Genomic DNA, 25332 nt, shown 5'->3' with positions numbered 1-25332 from the left:
ATGCACAAAACCCTGGGTTCAATTCCTCAGTACCATATAGACAGAAAAAGACAGAGTAGTGCTGCAGTTCAAATAGTAGAGTGTTGGCCTTGAGAAAGCACAAGGACAGTGCCCAGGCTGAGTTCAAGCCCTGGGACTGGCAAAAAATAATAAAATAAATAAAACCATCAGGGCAGCAAGCATCCATCAAAAGAATGATAAATGTTATAAAAGCACTACGTATTTTCACTATGCATTTTCTCCCATGAGAGTTGTCAATCATACTGGTCTGAAGCACCTGCATCCCACTGGGAAACATATTTCTCACCCAGATGAACTTAAAATGCTACTACCATGCCCTGAAGGTATTGTAGGAGTACAAAGATTAATGTAAGAGAACCTTTGTGTGCGTGTGTGTGTGCGTGTGTGTGTGTGTGTGTATGTGTGTGCGTGTGTATTTCTCATTCTAGTGGTAATATAACCATATCTCTATTTGAAAAAGTTACAGGTCAAAAGGAAGAAAGTACAGAAGCAGCAGTACCAGCAATAGTGACAAAGACATAAGGATCATATGGGAGGGGGGGGAAACAAAAACAAAAAGTACTGAAGTTTGATGTTTTGGGATTACTAATTTTTTTTGCCTGTCCTGGGGCTTGAACTCAGGGCCTAAGCACTGTCCTCAGGCTTTCTCAAGACTAGCGCTCTACCACCTGAGCCACAAGCACCACTTCCAGCTTTTTCTATGTATGTGCTACCAAGGAATCGAAACCAGGTCTTCATGCACGCTAGGCAAGCACTCTACCACTAGGCCAAACTCCCAGTCCCAGTATAAACCTTTTGATATGAGTCAAATATCACCTACTTGCTTCACACTTCTACTCTCTAGTTAAAGTAAGAACTTTTGAAGACTCAGACTCCCAGCATAGGCAAATCTTTTTCTCTTTTCTTTTTGCCAGTCCTGCAGCTTGAACTCAGGGCCTGGGCACTGTCCTTGGACACGTTTTGCTCAAGGCTAGTACACTGCCACTTGAGCCACGGCGCCACACATGGCTTTTTTTTTTCTGTGTTATGTGGTACCCAGAAATCGAACCCAGGACTTCATGCATGCTAGACGAGCACGCTACCACTAGGCCATGCTCCTGGACCAAGTTTGTTATTTTCAAATGTGACATATAACCACTTCTTGTACTGTCCTATTCCTAGAAGAGAGTAAAAAACCTGGTCCTTTAAAAGTCTTGTGATAGTTTTATTGAGGGCATCAGTTAAATTTTCAACTTGAAATTTACTTGTTTTATTAGCAGATTTCCACAGAGTTTAGGGAACACAACTTACAGGGTACATTAAAATGTAACCTTTAAACTTCCCAATGTAAAACATCACTTCCTGGGCAAAGATAGTACTCCACGAACAATCAATCACTGCTAGGAAGAATATACACTCCACGTGGTTAATTAGTGCTGATGCACTCTTCTCTATACCCTCATCTGTCATGAAGATTGTTTACAAATCTGAGTTATTAGTCTTTATTTGGGAAAGGATCTGGTTAATATCTTTAAGAGTAGAAATCATTCATCCATCCACTCTATAGTGGAGCATGATAATTCCTACCCCCAATCCAAGTTACAGATAACCACCACCCCTCCACTAACTAAGGAGCTATAAATCAGGACTAGGGCAGCTCCTATGCAACCCCTGTTAATTCTGTTTATAATCTATCCAACTGAGAATGTTAGCGAGTCAGAGAAGAAACTAGCTGATGGATCAGATAGTAGAACAGTATAACAGATTAAAGATAGAAAACAACAAAATGATAAATTAAAATACCATGTGGTTATAAAATAGAGTGAATTTAATATTTTTAAATTTTTAACATTTCTACATTTGTTTGAAATACTACAGAACAATTAAAACTATCTGTAACTATGGATCATCACATTTTAATTAAACATAAAAATTTAAACCTTGTAAATATGGAAAGTATACATCTCTAACAGAAAAGACACAGGCTAAATCTTTTGTATTCGTCCATTCAAATTCTTGACATGAAATCTATGCTATTCTATTTCAAACATGATGCAGCATTTATATAACTATTAGGTTGATCCTAAGAGGAAAACAATCCATTGATACTCTTCACCAGGGTAGAATTCAGAAGACAGCAGTTGGCCCTGAAGACCATCTCATACAGAGACCCCTTTTCAATTAGTAGCTGGGCATGGAGGTTGAGAGAGGGAAGATGATGGTTCCAGGCCAGCAGGACAGAAAGTTTACAAGACATGATCCCAATAGAGTAAGCTTACTGTGGTTGCCTTACCTATCATCTCAGCTGTAACAGAAACATTAACACAAGTATATTATAGTCCATGTGTGCATCAAGACAAAAAATAAGACCCTATCTCAAAAATAAGTACAAAAAGTGAGTAGAGGCATGGTTCAGAAGCAGAGTACTTGGCTAGCAAGCTCAAGATCCTAAGTCCAAACTCCAGTACTGCTAAACAACACATTTCTATTAAGTGAAAAAACTAGATTAATAAATGAAGTGTTTCTCAATCTAGAGCCCATGATCTTAACCACTATTCTATACTTTATTTAATACTTTAAGGTGACAAAGAAATACCACTAAGTAGTATGTAATACATTTTCAGAATAGAATATAGGCTAAAACAGTATCAACTGCTGAACACATTGAAGCATTACATATTGAAATAATGAATGCTCTAATTATAAAACACTGTGTCTATTCCATTAAAGCAAGTAACTTCATCTACTATCTACTACAGTAATTTACTAATTATGCTTTATATTTAAGCATAATCCACGATTCATCTTTGTATCCCAATATCCACTATGTGCAGCCCAAATTTCTTTTTTTCTTTTTTTATATATTTTTATTGTAATTAATAGAAGGATTACATTATATTCACCAAACAGAAAGTGCATTACTTCACAAACATTGATATCCTTTCTCATGTTTTGGTCCCCATTTCTCTCCTCCCCACCCCAACCCCTCATCCTGTTTTCCCCCCTTCCCTATCCTATTTCAAATAACCAAATAAACAGATACAATATATCAGATAACAAGATACTGTAACACTATGAGATAACCAAGTGCAGCCCTAATTTCTGAATTTAATATTTGAATAAAAGGCAAGTGACCTTATAACTTAACAATTATAAAGCCATAGTATGTAACAAACTCACACATATTCTATCCAACTTACTAAAACTTGAAATATTACTATTACTATTTTCAGAGTACATAAACTTCTTTCAACATTGGCCTTCTACATAAATTACAAAGAATAAAACACAATGATGAATTTTACACCACATTTAAACAGAAAATAGATGCACTTAAAAAATAAGCAGTTAGATAATAATCGACTTTCTAGTGTCCTACTATTATGTACCTCTTGCTTTGCCAATTTGAAGTCTTTGAGAATGTTACTGCCTTTTAATAAAATTACATCATCCCCAAAAGAAGAATGTATAAGTACTATACTATTATAACATCAGTTTGGAAGCCAAAGTTGTAAAGTACAACAGGAGAGTTAAGGCTTTAATAGGCTTAACTGAAGAAGGATCTTTCATTGCATGATCACATGAATTGGGCCAGAGTCAGATTATGTAGTAAATAACATCCACAAAAATTTGTTCATCTGTAATTTCTTCATTTTCCATATACAGCAGGCTATGTAATTGCTTAGTGTTATGCAATATTTTAATCAAATAGCTAAGTCAAAAGTATAAAACATGACTTTTATCCTAAATCTCAAACACAGCACTATTAGTTTTCTGCAAAACTTCACATAACTTGGGGCTAGGAGTTTGGTCTAGTGGTAGAGAGGTTGCCTAGCATGGACACAGACCCAGGTTCAATTCCTCAGTACCATATACACAGAAAAAAAAAAAAAGGAAGTGGTGCTGAGGCTCAAGTGGTAGATCTCTAGCCTTGAGAAAGTCCAAGGACAGTGCTCAGACCCTGAGCTCAAGCCCAGGGCTGGCAAAAATAATAATAATAATAATAATAATAATAATATTAAATAACTTAAGCATTTAAAGATGTAGAAAGAACCAGGCATGGCACCACCATTCCAACAGCTAGATATTGCCTAATATGCAGACTGTAATGATAAACGGTGGTAGGTACTTCTCTAAACAACATAAATATATAACATAATGTATATAATTATGTACCACTATACAATTATCTCAGATGGTGGTTAGAGCATATTCTGAAAAGTGAAAATTAATCTCAATTCCTTTCCTGCTATAATTCCCCTTAAGATGATTGGGAAAAATCAGCCAATAAAGAATAAATTTTACTCTAAGTTAGTGGTTTGATATGACAAAATGACTCAGAAGTTATCTTCTAAAATGCAAAGCTGCATACAAAAGCAGAACCTAAACTCACCAGAACTTGTTATTTCTAAGTAAAAGATTTCAATAAATTGGGCCGGGAGTTTGGCCTAGTGGTAGAGTGCTTGCCTAGCATGCACGAAGACCCGGGTTCAATTCCTTGGTACCACATACACAGAAAAACAGCTGGAAGTGGTGCTGAGGCTCAAGTGGTAGAGTGCTAAGCCTTGAGAAAGTCCAAGGACAGTGCTCAGGCCCTGAGCCCAAGCCCAGGACTGGCAAAAAAAAAAAAAAAAAAGATTTCAATAAACTAAAATGCAGGCTTCACCCAAAGGGATTTACTTATAAAACACATGAGGAAATTTTAGCAAAACCATAAAACAAACACTACCATTTCTACCCACATTACACCATTTCATGACATATAATGTTCTCTAGAGAATACAATGACATTAACATTTTTGATTCTCCAGGGAAGTAGCATTCACACCTGGTTTGTAATGGTTTTAAATTAAGGCTTAGATTTACTAATGCTCACCTAAGTGTATAGAAATTACATAATGCATAAATCTTGGTTTTCCCTTCAGGAAACACTCTCCCAAACATTATAGAAAAATGAATATCTTTATTAATGTTTCCCCAAGATTACTATACTGCATTATTATGAACCAAATAGCATTCTAGTACAGAATTCAGTTTTATGGGTTTTTTTATATGCTCTCTAGCACAGCTCAAAAACTAATGATCCATCATTTTTATCAAAGACTGTTCATCCTCTAAATACAATGTACTTTCTCAAAGAAAAATTATCTATACTTTAGAGCAACCTCAAAAATTTGGAAAATAAAGCTTATAAGAGATAAGAGAGGGGCCGGGAGTTTGGCCTAGTGGTAGAGTGCTTGCCTAGCATGCACGAAGACCCGGGTTCAATTCCTCGGTACCCACATACATAGCAAAAAGCCAGAAGTGGTGCTGTGGCTCAAGTGGTAGAGCACTAGCCCTGAGAGAAGTCCAAGGACAGTGCTTAGGCCCTGAGCCCAGGACTGGCAAAAAAAAAAAGAAAAAAAAAAAAGAGAGATAGGAGAACGATGGATACAGAATTCCATGCAGACACTGCTTCCTTCTCTAGAACTAATCATTTAATGAAATACATCTGAAAACTTGTGGGAAGCAGTTGAAGCTTCAATGCAGTATCATAAATCTACAACTGTGTTGCTGTTCTTAATAGTCCACGCTGCTTCCTCAAAAATCACAGGAAGCTAAAACACATACTGTCAGAACTGAACTTACCTTCACAGGAATTGGCCACAAGTAACAGAACAAATACATCAGAGTTAGCATCAAAACAATTACTGAGCAATATATATTCGGTAAAGGTAGGTCTTTACCACACTGTAAGAACTGAAATGAGGGTTTAACTCACATGTTTAAAAGATGTTTCTCCAAGGACATACTAAACCCACTAGCACAACAATGTTCATTGCAGCACTATTCACCATAGCAAAGATATGGAACCAACCTAGATGTCCCTCAGTTGATGAGTGGATCAACAAGTTGTGGTATTTGTACACAATGGAATTCTATGCTGCTGTCAGAAAGAATGACATCGCCCCATTTGTTAGGAAATGGAAAGACTTAGAAAAAATCATATTAAGTGAAGTAAGCCAGACTCAAAGGAACTTAGGCTCAATGGTTTCCCTCATTCGTCATAATCAGTAGAAACCTTGGGCTCTACTAGCAGAGATTTGCAATAGAGCAAAATCTTGATACATAAGGACATATAATGTGAAGCTAATTGAAAGGACCTCCAGGATAGTGAAACAAAAGCCATATAATGAATGATTGTTGTCCTTAATGTACTATGTTGTCTCTCATCTCCTTTGCTGTCCCTTGGTTATCTCATATTGGTATAGTATCTCACTTTGTTATCTGATATATTGAATTTATTTGTATTTGGATACTTGAAATTTGATAGGGAAGGGGGGAAAACCAAGACGGGTAGGGGGTGTGGGGGGGAGGGAAACGGGTACCAAGACACGTGAAAGGGTATCAATGTATGTGAATTAATGCACCTTCTATCTGGCAAATATCATGTAACCCTTTTACTAATTACAATAAAAAAAATGTGTTATATATACACAAAAAAAAATAAATAAATAAAAGATGTTTCTCAGAAGGTGGTATACACTAAAATGGTGTACTATGAATTTCAAAGAATAGTGTAGGGGGGAAACCATCCTTAACAAGATTATCCACACCCTTCAAGCTCTTCTGCTAAATTTGCTTACTTCCAAAAAGGCTGCTTCCAAATATCAAATCTGTTTTCTTGGGAATAGGAGAGGAGAGGAAAATGTCTTACAAGTTTTCAGTGAAGAACACTATAACAAAACATGCAGACTAGTGTGCTAAACAACAAAATGATTTCTCACATTTTCAGAGATGGAGAAGTCCAAGATCAAGGCGCTGGTAGATTCAATGACTATGATACCCTAACTCCTGTATGAAAATGACCGCCTTATAAGCCTCCTTGACAAAGAAAAATACCATCTCTCTACTACGTGTCATAAGAAGGAATCCCACTCGAGAGGTCTCCACTCTCAGGATTTAATTACCTCCCCAAAACAACCACCTCCAATTACCATCACATTAGGAATCCAAACTTCAACATAGGAATTAATGAGAAGACACAAACGTGCAGTCCATAGCAGCAATTAACCTTGACTACATACAAACAAGTAATGATGACTTACTTTTATTGCCCACCAAAGCCACTAGTGGATGAGTTTCTGACTCTTCACTCACTTTCTTCACCACGGTATACCAATCTTCTAAATTCTCAAAGCTCTGATAATTTGTGATATCATATACCAAGAGGATTCCCTGTGACAAAAGAGTTATAAAATATCTGTCAAATATTATTTGAAAAGATATTAATAATATTCTTTAGCAGAGCTTCAGATCAATCCAGCAGCATAAAAATACAAAAGTGAAATGTTCTATATGCAGATTGATTTCAATTTAAATTAAGTTTCTAGCGGACAATGTAGAAGGTCTACATTCACAGTAAATCCAGCTATTAAGAAGCAATGTGAGCTAAAGTAAACTTTTATCAGAATTGCCAGTAGTTTCCCAATGACTTCTGCTTGGTAATTTACAATCAATAAGGGAAAGAGAAACTACAAGGTCTACAATCCTGCCTCTTACTCTAGTGACGTCAAACATGTAAACTTTTCAGTAATGAACCATCAGCTGTTAACCTTTTAAAATAATTTCCGACATGGAGATTCCAGGACATCCTTGATAGTCAATTTTCTTTGAATGAAACATTAGCTTCCTCCTTTGGTGCTCTGTACATTTTGGAGAACCTGAGATTGTACATCTTATAATAATCCTTTATGTTCCTAAATATAGTTAAGTAACTTCTTTACTGTCTGCTTTCCAGAATAAATAAACTCAATTACTTAAACTTGTCTCAAAGGGGCTATTTTCAAACCTTTAATGATAGTTGTTGATTCTTCCCAGGACACACTACATATAGTTTTTTAACATCCTCTTTAAAGTGAGCAGTGTAAAACTAGACATGATACTATGAGAGTTTGAACAAAGCCAAATATAACAAAAGGATTGCTTCTTGCCTCTTATATATCATATTACTTTTAATTTATCCCATTATTTTGTGGAGGAAGAATGAGAAATATATAAATACAGAAAAAATAACTACATTCTTGATTCTCATACAGTTTATGATCAGACAATACAGAGTTCTAGATATAGTGTAGGTCTGAACTATAATGACATTTACATCCATTGCTTAAGTTGTAATAGTAATCAACTATTTCTGTACCTACTATGTACTAAGCACTTATCTAGCCCTTTTCATTTATTCTCATAACATTCACAAGAGGCTGGCATTATTATTTCTTACTGACAAAAGATTACAGTTGATCTAATTTTCCTTCCAGCCTTATAGAGATGTAAGCCCATCACCATATGTCTCACATCCCAGATACCTCTGGTTTCTACCCTTTACATGCCCTTTATATTTTTCCTGTCTTCACTTCAACAGGACTCTGTGTTCTCTGTCTTTAATTTGGCCTCCAACTCTTCTTCCACTTTTACATGACTTTTGGCTATCAGATTTCAAGTTTAATTCTTTTACAAAAACCCTCTAATTTTTATGCACTAAATGCACATTATGTGCTCCAGCAATTCAAAGAATATACCAGTGTCCCTCTCTCTGTAAATTAAGAATTGTATATATTACTTTATATGGCATTTTGTTTTTATTTGTTTCATCTATTATCATTTTTTTCAGTGGTGGGGCTTGAACCCAGGGCTTGAGTGCTATCCCTGAGCTTTTATGCCCCACGTTAGCACTTTATCATTGATCTACAGGACCACTTCCAGTTTTCTGGTGGTTAACTGCAGATGAGTCTCATAGACTTTCCTAACCAGGGCTGGCTCAACTCTCAATCCTTAGATCAAAGCTTCCTGAGTAGCTAGAATTATTGGCATGAGCCTCCCACACAGCTTATCATCATATATAAAAGTACCAAATGGATACTATTTATTCTCAAAGTAACAGTAAAGAGCAGTTTTAAACTAAAAACACCAGTGGCAACACATCACCATTTCAAGGTAAAATATTACATAGATTTCATTCGATAATTTAATGGATGGCAAACACTGTATACACATTATTTAACCTCAAAAATGAAAGGTTCCCTCATTTCCAAAACTGCATGTTATTTTTTCACCTGACCTGCAAAATAAATCAACTATTAGTTTTTAGTTATATAGAGAAATTAATCAGTTAATACCAACTATACAACAGTCATCACATAGCATCTTGCAATGTAAGTACAACCTACAGGAGATACTAATGCAAAAGGGATAGAAATGTAGCCAATAATTTGGCAAGTATCCAATTAAATTCACAATAAAATACAGCAGAAGATTCTAGGGAATTTGGTTTTCAAATGCGCTTTCTTCCCAGTTGTCACACAAGTACCTCCTTTTGTTGGCAATTAATGACAGTCCATCTGTGTGGGGCACTGGCACACAATAACAGTTATGTTCTACCTCACAAATGACTACACTTCATTGAGTTTATGCTCAGTGGGGGCAGTGTTTGCAAACCACTTAGATTCCAGGATGGAAGGAGCTATGAAAATGAAACATCCAGTCCTTCTCTGAGGTTTGTTATTAGCCTCTGTAAGCCACAAGTTACATGGCACTAAACACTAGGTACTGTGTGTTTGCCTCTAACCACTGGGAAAAATAGCCTATAACATCTTTCTGAAGTCTCCTAGAAAATTTCGAGTTAACTTAAAACCTGAAGATTTAACTGGGACATATTTTCAATTCTTACAACTAAGTCCTTGTCAAAATATCTCAGGAATTCTTTTCAGGTGTCAGTTCAATTTGATTTCAGGTAACAGTATTCAGTAATTTAATACAAGTGGAGGAGAGGGATAAAGAAATTAATCACTTTTATATAGGCCAAAATTAACTTCTACAAAGAAACATCTTTCTACATGTTAAGAAATATTTTTTAAATATGTTTACTGGCTTAGTAACCCAAACATATGTAATTCATTCTAAACATTTTATAGTTTGTCAGAACAAACAAGATTTTAAATAACACATTCAGTATCCTGAAAAGTTTGTGAAAGTATTATTTATCAGTTTGCTGTCATGTAAATGTGTACCAAAATCCAAAATATTCATGAAACAGTCAACAGAAAGCATCTACCTCAACTCATGAAGCAAAATAGATCTCCTTTAGAGGATAATTACATAATTATATAATAGAATGCTTTTGAAAAGTAACATTCTCCCCAAATAATGTGTTAGCCTTCTGAATAAATTATAATGTATACCTTAAAATACAAAGGAAGCATACTTTTATGTATTTTATGATTTTTAGGAATCTCTGTAAAGCCGTTTATGATCATTCATTTCATCATTTCAGAATTTTCAGTTTCCTAGGACAATTTAATGAAAATGTTCATGTATTCCTCAGAAACACTGTACTGTTGCTTAACATAAAGGGCATAGGCTTATAACAGAATCTACACAGTATAAACAACCTAAACCATCAGCATATGGAAAAAATGTACCTTCAAGAAATAAAATACTATTTGTGTGATTGTCATTTATCTTGTGTGATTCTTAATGTACTATGTTATTTCTCTTCTCTTTTGTTGCCCTTTGGTTAATCTCATATTGTTACTGTATCTGACTTTGTTTCCTGGTATACTGTATATACGTTTATTTATTTGAAATAGGAAAGGGAGGGGGGAAACAAGACAACTGGGAAGGGTTAGGGGGAGGGAAATGGGGACAAAAACACAAGAAGGGGTATCAACATGTTAGAAGTAATACACCTACTACCTGGTGAATGTAATTGTAACCTCTCTATACATTACTCCGACAATAAAAAATATTAAATTAAAAAAAGAAAAAACAAAAACAAAAAAATACATTAATAGAGAACAAGAACTCACAAAAAAATTATATACTTACTGACTATAAGCAACTATGCAATAACAAATATATGCTTATTTAAGGGAATGTTTACAAATATTATCAATGTACTAAATTCAACTGATTATACACTTTAGAATGATTTGTGCCTTTCTTATGCTAATTTTGAGATAATACTAATAAATTTTAAATAAATTTGACACCTATTTATATTGGTTTTGGGGGGCTTTTGGGGTTTTTTTTGCCAGTCCTGGGCTTGAGCTTAGGGTCTGAGCACTGTCCTTGAACTTTCTCAAGGCTAGAGCTCTACCACTTGAGCCTCAGCACCACTTTCAGCTTTTTTTTCTATGTATGTGGTACCAAGGAATCTAACCAGGGTCTTCACAGATGCTAGGCAAGCACTCTACCACTAGGCCAAGCTCCCAGTCCCTATTTATATGCTTTTTAAGTGCAATAATATGAACAGAATCCGATTATTCATGACTTATTCCACAGATTTTTAAGACAAAAGAATTAAATTTCCATAATTACTTACATTATGCTAGGATGCACAATGTTCTTCACTAATTAGCTATTCCATGAAAAGCTATTCTTTTTTTTGTTGTTTTTGTGTGTGTGTGTGTGCAAATGCACGTGCATGTGAACAACAACCCAAGGGCTTGAATTCGGGGCCTGAGCACTGCCCCTGAGCTTCTTTATACTCAAGGCTAACACTCTAATATTTGAACCATTGCTCTACTTCTAGGTTGAAGATAAGAGTCTCATAGAATTTTCTGCCTGGGCTGCCTTTGGCCCACAATCCTCTGATCTCAACCTCCTAGTAGCTAGGATTACAGGCAGCAGCCACTGGCACCTGGGTTGAAAAGCTATTCATTTGACAATAAGAGGCAAATATCATTGGAAGTGATAAGTCTTAATTTCCATTTTAATAAAGCCGATAGTGCCCTAAAGGTAGATTTTTGTGGAGCAAAAAGGAAAATAGTATCAATTTCAGATCCAATATGACCAATGATATGAGTTAAACAAGGACTATGGCCCCCAGCATCGCTGTGCAACCTGTTTCCTTTAGATTGATATCTGTTTTAAACCTAATTAATTTAAAACAACAGCAAAAGTAAAAAAGCTAGACACAAAGTCTGAGATGTACCTTTTAAAAACTAAATGTGGGGCCGGGAGTTTGGCCTAGTGGTAGAGTGCTTGCCTAGCATGCACAAAAACCCGGGTTCCATTCCTCGGTACCACATACATAGCAAAAAGCCAGGAGTGTGACTGAGGCTCAAGTGGTAGAGCTCTAGCCTTGAGAAAGTCCAAGGACAGTGCTCAGGCCCTGAGCTCAAGCCTCATGACTGGCAAAAAAAACCTAAATGTGCACTAAATACAAGGCCATACAATCTCAAGTGTTAATGTCAAACTTAAGCAAAAAGATTCTCTAGGAAACAAAGGAAAAAATTCTACAAAAATCAGAAAAAAAATCAAGGAATAATGTCTGAAGAACCAAATAAATATAATTTTTAAAAATTCAAAACCGGGGCCAGGAGTTTGGCCTAGTAGTAGAACCCAGGTTCGATTCCCTGGTACCACATACATACAAAAAAGCTGGAAGTGGTGCTGAGGCTCAAGTGGTAGAGCTCTAGCCTTGAGAAAGTCCAAGGACAGTGCTCAGGCTCTGAGCTTAAGCCCAGGACTGGCAAAAAAAAAAAAAAAAAATTCAAAACCATGTTACCCTCATTTATACTTCTGAGTATTTTACAAAATAAATGAGAATCTATTGGACAAAAATCAAATTCTGTTCCATAGATTGATTTCTTATAAACAAGTTATACTTCTGCTATGCATAATGCAAACTCCAACAAGAAAACTAAATGAAAATGTAGACTTCCTTCAGAGTGTCACATAAAGCTACAAATTAACTAAAAGTAGAAGAAAGAAAATATAAAGAAACAGAAAATTAGTAAGAAGTGAACTCAATATATAACATGTACTTTATTTTCAGCACTGTACTATGGTCTGCTTCATCAGATCATGATGTTCAATGGAAATATTCCATTAATTACTCTTCACTATATTGAGTGAATTAATTTGTAAAGTATATTACTACCACATATATTTTAATTTGCATAATTTTATTTAAGAACATAAATTGTGTCTATTACAACCTCAGTTTACTGGTGAATTCTTTTATTCAGTTGGCTTTCAATCTACATCATTATCACACGAAATATTATATGTACTCAAACATATAATCATACTTATCTAATACAAAATATCATAGTCTATAATCTGAAGAACTAAAATTACTTAATTCACAAATCAAATTTATAGACATAGATATCTTTAGTCCTTCCAAGTGAAAATGAAAGTAATTTTTCTCCTTCAACATTTTTCATTCAGTATATGATAGTAGTCACCAGATAAGCTAATAATATAACAAGTAACTTATCATTGCCTTTATTCAGCTACTGACAAGAACATCTACTAATAAAAGCAGTGTGCAAGAGCTGTGAAGGGTTTTCTAGTTCCCAACAGTTAATGTCACCAGTTCTCTCACTCAGATCCTTCCAAAAATCATCTGAGAAAGATGAAACTAGAAGAATTTATGGACATGTAAAATTAATCTCTCTACAGGTCACATAAAAATCAAATTAGAGAGGTGGGAAGGGAAATGGGGACCATGACATGTGAAAGGGTATCAATGTGTGGGAATTAATGCATCATTTATCTGGCAAATATCAGTAACCCTTCTATTAATTACAATAAAAAAATCCTTCTTAAAAAAATCAAATTAGAAATAACATATATGCACGTGTACCCACATTTGTGTCCATACACAGGGTACTCTCACTATTAAAATGACCACAGAGCTCATGTCATACCTGTGCTCCATAGATATATTTATCCAACATCTTGCCTCCTATTGTCTGGCCTCCTATGTCCCAAACTTGTAGAGTGACATTCAGATTTCCTAGAATATAAGATGAGAGTGTAAAATTAAAAGTAAAAAGTAAAAACCAGTGGACACAGTTTCATAGAACATTAAGTCACAATGATAAACTATGAGCCTAATTTTCCTTTTATTCTGCAAATACACATGATCACATATTTGAATTGTGAAAATAATGTCAAAAGTCATATTATAGAACTAGTTTTATTTCTTTCCACTATTTCTATAGAACCGTATTTATAACTGTCTTCAAACAAGAGAAAATAAAGTAAGCTTTAATTTATAAACAAGCTTTATGGAGAAAAGGTTCAGAGAATAAAATACATATATAAGACATAGGAAATGTATTTTAGAAATAAAACTGAAGCCTCAGCCTCATATACTATAAATTCTGCTGTCCTAAACTCTGTATATTCTAAAACTCACAGAATAGACTATTTGCATATTTGCTACTATATGTACACTTAATCAAAAACTACGTTTGCAAATATAACCTCTAAAATGTAAACACATTTGATATCCCTATTTATATCCCTACTTTGATATCCCTATTTATCCAACTAAAGTTGGATATATAGACACAGAATTTCTCTAAATGTTATGATTTATATCTGGTCTCCGCACAGAAACAAACGATATGTATTCCAAACCTACATAGCATAATTAATCTTCTTCCCCATAGAAGCCTTATAAAAGTATGCTACAATATTAAAAGGAAATATTTTAAATTTATTTGTGCATTTTATAAAATGTGGGTTAAATAAAAATGTATGCTAAGTCCTATCTTATCCATGTAACCAATGGCTGAATTACATCTAAAAGCCCATGTCCAATATGCATTTTAGTTTAACATTTGAAATCATCCTTTTAAGATTATAGTTTTCTCTGAATTCTCAATTACTGAATGATTTGCAAATCAAAAATATCTAAAATTAAACCTTAGAAACTAACTAAAAAAACTAAAAAGGAACTATAAGGACATGATTTTTATACCACCATAAAATACTAAGATCAAAAAATGTTGCATCATTTAACTATGAAACTGAGCAGAAAATACCAGCAAAGTTTACCCTGAGGTCTAAGTTTTGGTAGGTTTGTATGAAAGTCTTTCCATTATTGGCTGTAGGCTTGCTGAATCTGCCATGCTATAGGCAACTAGCTATGGACTCTAACCAATGGTAGCTACCTATCATTCCCAAGACACACGCTTCCAGTGCTCAGAGTAATGAGATAGTCTTAAAGTCGGGTAAACATGAAAAAAAAAATGCCACAGATTAAAATTTCTCCAGTTCTGTAAGATGCAAATCATTATCTATAATATCATCCCTAATGTAAAAAAAAGAACTATCAGTAGTAGTATATGAAACAGTTTCAAAAGCCTGCAGATAATCAGGAAAGGACCTATTCATTTTATATACAAAACTTTCTAAAATCATTTCATATTACTCTTTAAAGACAGTGTTTAAACAATAGTAACTCATAAAGGGTTACATTTTATGTAGCACTAATTAAAGGGAATTTAATCCCTTTCTTCATAGTCAAAAATCCTTATTTCTTTATCCCACATCAAGATAGAAGGAATTTTTTTTGCCTTTACTTTTCTTTCATTACATTCCAACATTCGAAGCTGATCTGAATCAGGCATTGTGAATGCTTCAACTATAAATTTAATAACAAGTTTCACGCCCCCCCCCCCGACCCTTCAAGTCTTGGGACTTGAACTCAGGGCCTGAGACTGTCCTTGGGCTTTCTCAAGGCTAGAGCTCTACCACTGGAGCCATAGCACCACTTCTGGCTTTTTCTATGCATGTAGCACTGAGGAATCGAACCAGGGTCTTTGTGCATGCTAGGCAAGCACTCCACCACTAGGCCAAACTTCTGGCCTAAGAGCATTTTTTTTATTACACATTTCCAAACCTCTACAATAGCTTCAAGACCATACCTCATTAACTCAGTTGTGTTCCATACATAGGGTATTTATATTCACTTTTAAATCTACACCTTCCCAAACAATGTCTGATATGTGCTTGAACTATTTTTTTTTTAGGTTACAGCTTCTAGTGACTTAAAAGTCCACTAGAATTATCACGAATACATACTTTTCTAAAACACTAACAAAAATATTTGCTACCATTATATATCCATATCCATCAAGTGATATTAACTTCATAGATACTTCATATACCAAGAAATCGATTTTAACATCTACATTTAAGGTTATTAATATATAAAACTTAAATGAGGATTAAGAAAGATATGACTGAAAATGATTTTATTTTCTGCAGATACAAACATATAACATCTTCAATTACATTTTTAATTTGATTACATATAAGGTTATTCACATAATACTACATTTTTTAAAATCAAGACTTCATTTAACACAAATTTCTAACAAGTAGACAATATTAAGGAAGTTGTCAGCAATCTAATTCCAAACACAAAATGCTATAAAAATCCCTGCTCCTTTGGGGGAAAAAAAAGACATATAACCAGAAAAAAAGGGGGGGAGGAAGGAGGATAAAATACAGAAAGTTGATCATGTATGAATCAAAGCCACTAAAAGGATTCACAAGTAACCTTGTAAAAGTACACGTGGTGCCTTGGTTAACCTTACTTAAAGTGCTGCATAGTAAAGATGGAACTAAAAACACAAGACTACCCACTTCTTGTACTGAAGACTTAGAAATCCCTTTCACAGTAGAACGCTGTTTACTGGACTGTACCCACAAACTTCCTGAAAGTATTTTGACTAAGGCTCTTAAGAAGCTCTATCAGCAGAGGCTCTGACTAACAGATACACTATTTTAAGCAAGAAAATCTTCACAGTGGTTGCATCCAGACTATACACTATGCCGGATCATGAAATACACTAAAATGGATGAGTATTTGCAAAGTAATGACCTTGAAAACTTGCATGAAGAGAATGTGAATAGATGGGCAGAAGGTTTCCACACTTAACCTGGCCAGAAGATGCACTAAACCAGAACTATTCTGTTAATGCACTATGATACTGCATTATAAATTCAATAATGTTGTCTTATTGCTTTACTTAGCAAATAACCAAATTATCAACAGGCCTATATTTCACACAATGATTTAAAATTAGGGGGGAAGTACTTAAAGTAATCTTGTAACTAATGCATCTCATTTTTTAACATACCTACTAATTATTTAAGACGCAGGTACACTGAAATAATTTTTTCACACTGAAATTTCTACCGTAATTTTGAGTTCATTAACTAGAATGAAACCAACTGCAGTTTAAAAATACAGAATATTTTCCAGAACTATGACCATCAAGAGAAAATTGATAAATATTAAATACATATTCATTAAGAATATACATTCCCTAACATAACCTTTTATATCAAATTCATCTTGTCTATATATTATACTACAAACTTGGAATACAAAAATCTAAGTTTTTTTTCATAAAGTAATCAAAATTTTAAAACTAATAGTCCTGTTCACGAGGTCAGGAATCATTACATATACCATATACTTATGTCCAAAACGAGTCTTTGTTGACAAAGTCTTTGTTCGTTCTTTATTTAAGCTCTTTAACTAAATTAGTAAGATAAACAAAGCTGATAAGACAATAAGATGATGTTTTGATATTTTTGCTAATTAAACATCAAAACAAAATAATAATTATTAAACTGTGGCTCTCTCTGCACAACTATCACTTCTGGAGGAAAAATGACTGGCACAAATTAGTTTTCAGTATGCATGTTACATAACTGGTACATGCACTCACTGTTGACTACATTATATGTTCTACTGCATAATTAATTATTCTAAAGGTAAAATTCATGTAATTAAAATGATATTTCAGATATTAAAAGAAAATACAGATGAAATATGCATATCATTAAACCTCTTGCCAAACAATAACGGAGTAATGGAAAAATTAAAATCTTTTTTTCATGCTACATCTTCTAATCCACTTTTGAGAGCCAAATACAAACATCATAAAAGGTAACTGAGTATATCAGTAAGTAGATATAAAGACTAACTCCAGGGTTACCAAGTTTCCAATAGCTGTTCTGTAATTTTCATGGGGAGTCACTCTATCACTGGGGTGTTGGAGAGGTTATCATATTTTGATAATACTAGATTTGTCAAACCTCTTCTACTATTATCACTCATGTTCCAATATCTGAATCTGACATTATATTTGCAACCATGTCATACAAATGTACTTCTTCACAGCGGAAAGGGTAGATCATTTAAAAAGTCAATCAAGATAAACTGCTTTTAATAAAATACTTTAAGCATATAATTTAACCACTGAAATTGACTGGACAGAACATTTTAAAGCCCCAATTGTTCAGAAACTAACTAAAAACATAAACCACTCGTTTTGTGTTATTATTTCCCTGTATTTCCCACTAAATGTGCTTCAACTGGCATCTAAATAGTTTCTTTGCATGGCAAACTGAAACATCTTGAATGCTCAAACTGTATTTTTATGAGTGCCTAGGGACCCTAAATTTTAGTGGTCTATTAAATGCCAGCAATTTCATGCTGCCTTGCATAAAACAGCATTCACATATTAGAGCACAGGAGTTCCATAGCTACATTATACTTCTGTTCCAACTTTCAAACAAAAAACCGAAGCAGAAGCTAAGCAAAATAATATTTTTAAAATAATCCTCAAATCTTTTCACGTTTAGTTAATAGGGTATCTGTTAACAAACATGAAACATTTAATTCTGTAAATGCCTTTCAAATTCTATAAGCAACTATTGTTTATCCTCAAAAAATGTACAGTGGCCAGAAACAGTAAGCAGCAGCAGAATATATAAACTTTTTCTTACCCATGGACAATACGCCTTCATACTCATGGCAGATGGTGACATACATTAACCTCTTGGGATATTTACTGATTACATACATGTCTATGAGAAGCAACCCTGGCATATGCTTCTTATGGTAAGACTTATAGTTTCCCATGTTAAGACTTTTTAAATCTCTTACCTTGCAATGTTATCCTTCTCATAAAGAAATCCAGTCCTATAGTTTGTTTATACTGTTTCCCAAAACTTTCTTGAGCAAAACACGTAGCTAAGGAGGTCTAAAAAAAATAGATGCATTAAATATCAAAATCAATTTAAGAAATGCAAAGGTAAGTCCACTACTAAATCATATTAAATAACCCTTATAATTTGATTTAAAGTAATCCAACAAGAAATTTTAAGCTAGTCTTCCAAGGGGAGGAGGGACCCAGTATCAACAAGTAAACCTTCAGGCAGTCAATAGAGAAAACAAGGAACTAATCAGTTAAAGCTCTTTAGATCCCCTGTTCATCAGGCTTCTTCATGCTGATGGAAAGGAGAACTCGAAAACTACCAATAGAAAATGCAGTGATGTTATTAAAGATCTGAGTTTTACAAACCACTACAATAAAAAGTGTAGAGAATGTTAAGTTTCATTTTGAAGATTGGCTATTCTGAGGGTAGTTATGCCCTCAGCTAATAAACAGCAGCAGCACTCACCAAGGGAGGAAAGCTACTTATAGAATTTCATTTTCCCTATAAGACAAGCATCCCTATTATCTCATTTTCTCTGTATTAAAGATGATAAATTAAAATAACTATATAGAATGACCCTAATAATATGCATCACTGAAATAAAGAAGCTAATATTCTGAAGATTATTATGAATCAGGCAAGATAGTTCCTTTCCAAGGACCATAAAAAGCCATAAGATGTAATAACCAAAACAGATTGTCATCTACGTTTTGTAAATAGTAACTAAAAGTTTTATTTAAAAACTCAATAGAATTTTCTAATAGAATACCATGTCTTATCAAAGCAAAAGACTAACCATTCTGGTACCAACTGAAATAACTCTATATGTCAGCATTCCCAAGCATTTTAAATCCACTATTGTTACTTGAAAACCTATCCGGAGAAAAAGGCAGCTTGCTAAGTTTTTAAACTCTTCAACTGTCAAAGTAAGTTACTTTTAAAGTTAAAATTAGATGTCCATGCTTAAAATTGTGAAAACTAATATAAAATTTCCAAGCTTGTTCGTTACAGTTAATTGTGGTGTAAGGATAGCAGTGCAAAAGAAAAGCATGCCCAAATTTAACTAGATGACTCAAAACACCATTTATACACACAAATGAGTATTTTTCACACAAATGACAATTTGCACACTAAACCCAATTTTTTTCATTATTTGTCATAAATTCTATGAAAATGTCATCTAGTATTTATTGAGCACTTCTACATTAATGTTCTATTAGACATTCAGAAATAAACTCATTCCTTAGATTATGCCCTTGAAGTATATAACAGTATCAAAACCAAGGGATAGATAAAGAGGTAAAGACTCCCTGGATTTCAGTGAGTTTTGACTACACCATGAGTTTATGTAACAGCACAATATCATGTGTGAAGAGGCTCAGAGTTTTACCAAAGAATTTCATACTCCCATAGATAGATGGTAGAAATATCTTTTTAAATCACAGAACTTAAAGGTTCAAATAACATCAGACTAATGTCATTTGAGGTAATCTCTTCAATTTTAATATTTTTATTAATACTCAGAAAAACTCTGAGTTCTTCTCTTGGCAATAGGAGCTCCAGAATTTTAAAGCCCTACCCTCAAACACTTGAAGCAAATATAAAGCCTCAAAACCCACAGGGTTTATAATAGAATAATAAACATTCAAAAATGCTAGTTATAAAGTATTAGAAGTTTTTTGTATTTTATCATCTCCTGGGATTGTACTATAAAAACTTCACAGACTCAACTGAATCAGTAGGAGGCTTCTCTTCAAGAATATACTTCGTGCCACCTTTTATAACTAATTTTTCATAAGGTACAGTATAAGTAGCCTCCTATAGTAGATAATCAGTTAACATGTTGCCTATCTGGAACATTTTATGTAGGTGTATACATGCATATGCATGGTGTTCCAATATTTTTAACCAAATTATACTTACTAACACTAATATAACACCAAAAAACTTTTGCTTCAAAACTTTAAAGAAAATGTGTAATAAATATATGAATCATAGCTGGAAAGAATAGAAACATGGAGGAAAGAACTCTATTTCTCTCCAAAAACAAAACAACAACAACACCAAAAAAAAAAACCAACCCTGTCATCATTCCACTATTATCTATTGCTTCATCAGTGCATACAAAAATGCCCAGACTTAAAATCAGCAGGAAGAATTAACAAAGGAAAGGGGCACAGGTTACAATGGGGATACAAATAAGAAGGAAAAGGAGCAAAAGAAGCAGTTAAAATATCAATCTGCAGTCAATCTGAGCACTGAGGTACAGAGAAAATAATGCCTCACAAAAGGAGGTTAGGTTTCAGATGCTTGTTTCAGAAAAGTTATGGCAGAAAAAGTTGTTTTAAAACAGTCTACTGAAAAAGATGAAGCACTACAAAAAAAAAGTATCACTCTATTCTCTGAAGCCAAATGATAGTCCTAATTCAACAATTTGGAAGTTAAATATATATCCATATCTATAGTGCATATATGTAGTGTATATAGTATATATATATGTAGTCTTATACAAGATAGAACTGTGAACAGAGATGAAAAAATAATTACACTAAATTAGCAACACAAAAAAAACATGTGTGATACTCTAAATTTAAAAAATCCTAAATACAAAACTGTAAATAAATTCCAACTGAGTAATAAATGCACAAGAGATAAATAGCAGAAGAAAATGAAGGAAAATTTAAAACAATATACTACATAGGTTAATGGATAATTTGAGGGGTTTTTTTCACCAACACAGTATGGTGTCACTATAATTTGAAATGGAAAATAAACTCATTAATTGAAACCAATAAAATTTCAGAAACAAAAAAATTAGGTAACCTTCAAATGAATATCAAAAAATGCAATACATAACCTAAAAATTAAGAAAAGGGAAAGAGTGGGTTGGAAGTGGTGGGTGAGACTGTTGAAAGGGTCAACACTGACCAAGACACACTATACATAAACTGCCTTGTTGAATGGCAACTCCTTTGTACAAGTACTTGAGTTAAAATAGTTTAAAACCTAATTTTGTTTTTATTGACTATAGGTATTAGAAACAATGCCAAATTATTTATAGCAATTCATCCATTCAAAAACCTATATAATATTATGCACATAGAAGTATTTCATACAATACTTCTCTTTTTTATTTTTTTTTTTTTTGCCAGTCCTGGGCTTGAGCTCAGGGCCTGAGCACTGTCCTTGGACTTTCTCAACGCTAGAGCTCTACCACTTGTGCCTCAGCACCACTTCCATCTTTTTTTCTATGTATGTGGGTACAGAAGAATCGAACCTGGGTCTTCGTGCATGCTAGGCAAGCACTCTACCACTAAGCCAAACTCCTGACCCCTCATACAATACTTCTTAAAGACAAATGACTCAAAGTTTTTTTCCCCACAGTACGTCCAAGCGATCACACCTATTAAATTGGTTTCCTCACAATAAAATTGTATCCTAGGAAAAGAAGGAAGGCATTAACAAAAAAAAAAAATTCCTAAATCTATAGATGAATGAAATCTTTCCTAGGGGCTCTAGAAACTCTTTAACTCCACAAAACCAATACATGGAGCAGCTAGGGCAATGTCAAACCAGGGAGGATGCAAAGAGAGGCCCTTTTCATCACAGACACCAGGATCCCAAACCACATCAGGAACAGGGAAATGTGAAGCCAGAGGCAGGAAACTGGCAGCAGTAGAAGAAGGAGAAAATAAATAAATAAACTAATTAACTAACTAACTGGATTTCTGAAGACCCTGCCTGGGAGAAGGAGACATAGTATTGCCAGTGCTGTGCCCTTGACAGAAGTGACAGGTGTGACAGAGACTGCACTTTCTTTGGCAGGGTAGATCACAGTCCCTTTGAGGACCCTCTCCTCTGAGCAAAAGCCAGTCAATGCTTATCTCCACAGTTTGGGGAGCCAAAAACCTGGGACTTTGGAGAAAAGGAAAATGGACTGCTGTGGGGGGGGGGGCGGTGCAGAGTCTCCAATCCCCCACGTGCTCATTCATTCGGACCTTCTGCCCACGTCCACCTAGAGGGGATGTGGGGGGGGGCTGGACTTCAAGGCGGGAATCCCTTTGTCCAGCTGGCAGATCCACGCTCACCCCCACCCCTTGCCCCAACCCCAACCTTCTGCCCGCCACAGGGCCCCCCCAATAAATGGGTGAGGGGATCCTGCCTGCCACAGGGCCCCCCAATAAATGGGTGAGGGGATCCTGCCTGCCACAGGGCCCCCCCATAATGGGTGAAGGGATCCTGCCTGCCACAGGGCCCCCCCATAATGGGGGAGGGGATCCTGCCTGCCACAGGGCCCCCCCATAATGGGGGAGGGGATCCTGCCTGCCACAGGGCCCCCCCATAATGGGGGAGGGGATCCTGCCTGCCACAGGGCCCCCATAATGGGGGAGGGGAAACGTCTGCACTGACAGGTGCGGAGCAGGGGGACCCGCGGAGTCCACGCGTGTCCATGCAGTGTGTGTTTCCCACGTTTCTCCAGGGGGCGGGGGGTCCCTGGTCAACGAGAGGCACCCGCGGGCTTGCACGGCGCCCTCTGAGGACCTGGCCGGCCCGGGGGGGAGGGGGCGCCCGGCCCAGAGCCGGCGGGCACGGGTGCCCCGGCGTCTCCGCGGACGGACCGCAGGCCGCCGCCCGTCCCGGGCCCGGCGGGCACGCGCGGGGCGCCGGCGCCGGGACGCGGGAGGCGCCGGGACGCGGGAGGCGCTGGGACGCGGGAGGCGCTGGACAGCGCTCGCCCCGGGCTCGCGGCGGCCCCGGCTCCGGCCACAGCAGCCGGGCCCGGCCGGGCCTAGAGGCGCGGAGGGCAGCCGAGACCACCACAGGCCGAGCCCCGCGGCAGGACTGACCTTCCCGGAGGTCATGGCGGACCCGCTCGAGGACTGACCTTCCCGGACGTGCCGTCCCCCAACACGACGATTTTCAGTTGCCGGTCCTGGCTCTCCTCCTCAGAATCCGACATGGTGTCCCGGGAACCCTGGCCCGCCCCCTGAGGTGGAGGGAGGAAGGGAAGGAGGAAGCCTCCGGGGGGCGGGGGAGAGGAGGAAGGCAGGCAACCCCGGCGGGGGCAGAACCCCCCCGCCCCGGCGTCTCCGCCGCCGCTGGAGGGACTCGGAGACAATCACTCGCCGGGCGCCATCTTGCCCGCCTGCCCTCCCCCCCTTCCCTCCCGCGAGGCTCCGCCCCTCTGCGTCACGTGGGGGCGGGGCGGACTGAACCACTGCGCGTGGCCGGGGGGGAGGATGTGCGAGGTCGGCGAGACGCCTCGCCCGCCTCGAAGGGGCAGTTCGCTTCGAACACCAAAGCAGTTGGTCACTCGAATGAAGTCGATCAAGGTGTGAATAGAACAGCTCTCGAGGGACTCCGTCGAGTTCCCCGGCTGCCATCCCCGCCCGGAACGGTCCCCCCCTAGGCGGATGGTTCACTCCAGGGTGGGCGGAGAGATGCTGCAGCGCGGTTGCCCTGGCAACCGGAGTCGGGTCAGGTCTGCGGGCGCCGGGCTGGCGTGGTCCCGTGGACGGGCAGAGAAGGGGCTCTCACGCACAGACACATTATATAGATATATAATTTTCCACCGGAAACCTGTTATGTCTGATGTCATCATTCTGCAGACAGCTTGTGCTTTGCTACTCTTGCTTTTTTAAAACTTTTCTCACTTGGATGCTTCCATGTCAATTCATGAGAGGTCCCACCATGATTCTTAAGAACCTAGAGCACCCTTTCCAGAAATAATAATAATAATAATAATAATTAATAATAATAATAATGAAAAACTGTCCTGAGTCATCTCAGTCCAAAGGGTAGAGTTATGCTGACATGTTTACTAAAGTGAAATTGTGTAGTCATTATGAGAGTGCCCTACTCTGTTTGCCTCATGGTTCACCATTTCACACTCGTTATCACATTGAGTTCTCAGAGGAACACTATGAAAATGATTTGGGGGAAAAAGGGGACTGGGGATAAAGAACAAAAGATACACACAGAGGTGAGCCCTCCTCTCCCTGCCTTAATTATCATTACTGGATGCTAACATGAGGCTCCAAACTACTACTACCTTTTGGAGCCTATCTTCTTAGGAATATTACTATAGAAATAACACTATTAAGTACTATTTACATATTCTAGATATTTCAGATATTTTAATACTGAAGTCCGGGCATTTAAGAAAATGAGGCTTTTTAAAACTAGAATCCTAATGTTAAATGATCGTTTCTGGCATCCCGAATAGATGATCATCCAATGTTTATCTGAATAATTTCACATTCAAAAAGCATATTCCTTCATGAAGCAACCTCAACTGTAGATCAGTATTTGGCTATTAGAATATTGTTTCATACCTTTATGAAGCAATCTAATCTGTAAATCAATAATATTTAGTTATTAGAATAATTGTTTCAGAGAGGGACTGGGAGTTTGGCCTAGTGGTAGAGTGCTTGCCTAGCATGCACGAAGACCCGGGTTCGATTTCTCGGTACCACATACATAGAGAAAAGCTGGAAGTGGTGCCGAGGCTCAAGTGGTAGAATGCTA

The 25332-nt window shown here is 36.7% G+C and overlaps 1 protein-coding gene across 7 annotated transcripts in view; it reads right to left on the bottom strand.

Moving 5' to 3' along the window:
• The window catches only part of Rab28 (RAB28, member RAS oncogene family), a 72039-nt gene extending 48081 nt beyond the window's left edge, over window positions 1-23958 (bottom strand). For 6 of the 7 annotated variants that reach the window (XR_016537416.1, XM_090343827.1, XM_090343821.1 and 3 more), the window contains exons 1-4: window positions 23690-23958; window positions 18752-18848; window positions 13701-13789; window positions 7089-7218 (exon numbers count right to left, since the gene is read on the bottom strand). Coding sequence is in view for 6 of the 7 variants with exons in the window: in XM_090343827.1 (XP_090199953.1) it covers window positions 7089-7218; window positions 13701-13789; window positions 18752-18848; window positions 23690-23764 (391 nt within the window). In the remaining variant the exon portion in view is untranslated. Of the gene's footprint in view, window positions 1-7088; window positions 7219-13700; window positions 13790-18751; window positions 18849-23651 lie in introns of all 7 variants that reach the window. The other variant, XM_090343822.1, reaches the window with a different exon arrangement.
• Window positions 23959-25332: the final 1374 nt, after the last annotated feature.

This window comes from Megascapheus bottae, chromosome 13 (genome assembly GCF_031878675.1).
Source record: "Megascapheus bottae isolate mThoBot1 chromosome 13, mThoBot2.hap1, whole genome shotgun sequence".
Lineage (NCBI taxonomy): Eukaryota > Metazoa > Chordata > Mammalia > Rodentia > Geomyidae > Megascapheus > Megascapheus bottae.
The sequence above is the reverse complement of the archived record's forward strand: the minus strand, read 5'-3'. Positions and strand labels throughout refer to the sequence as shown.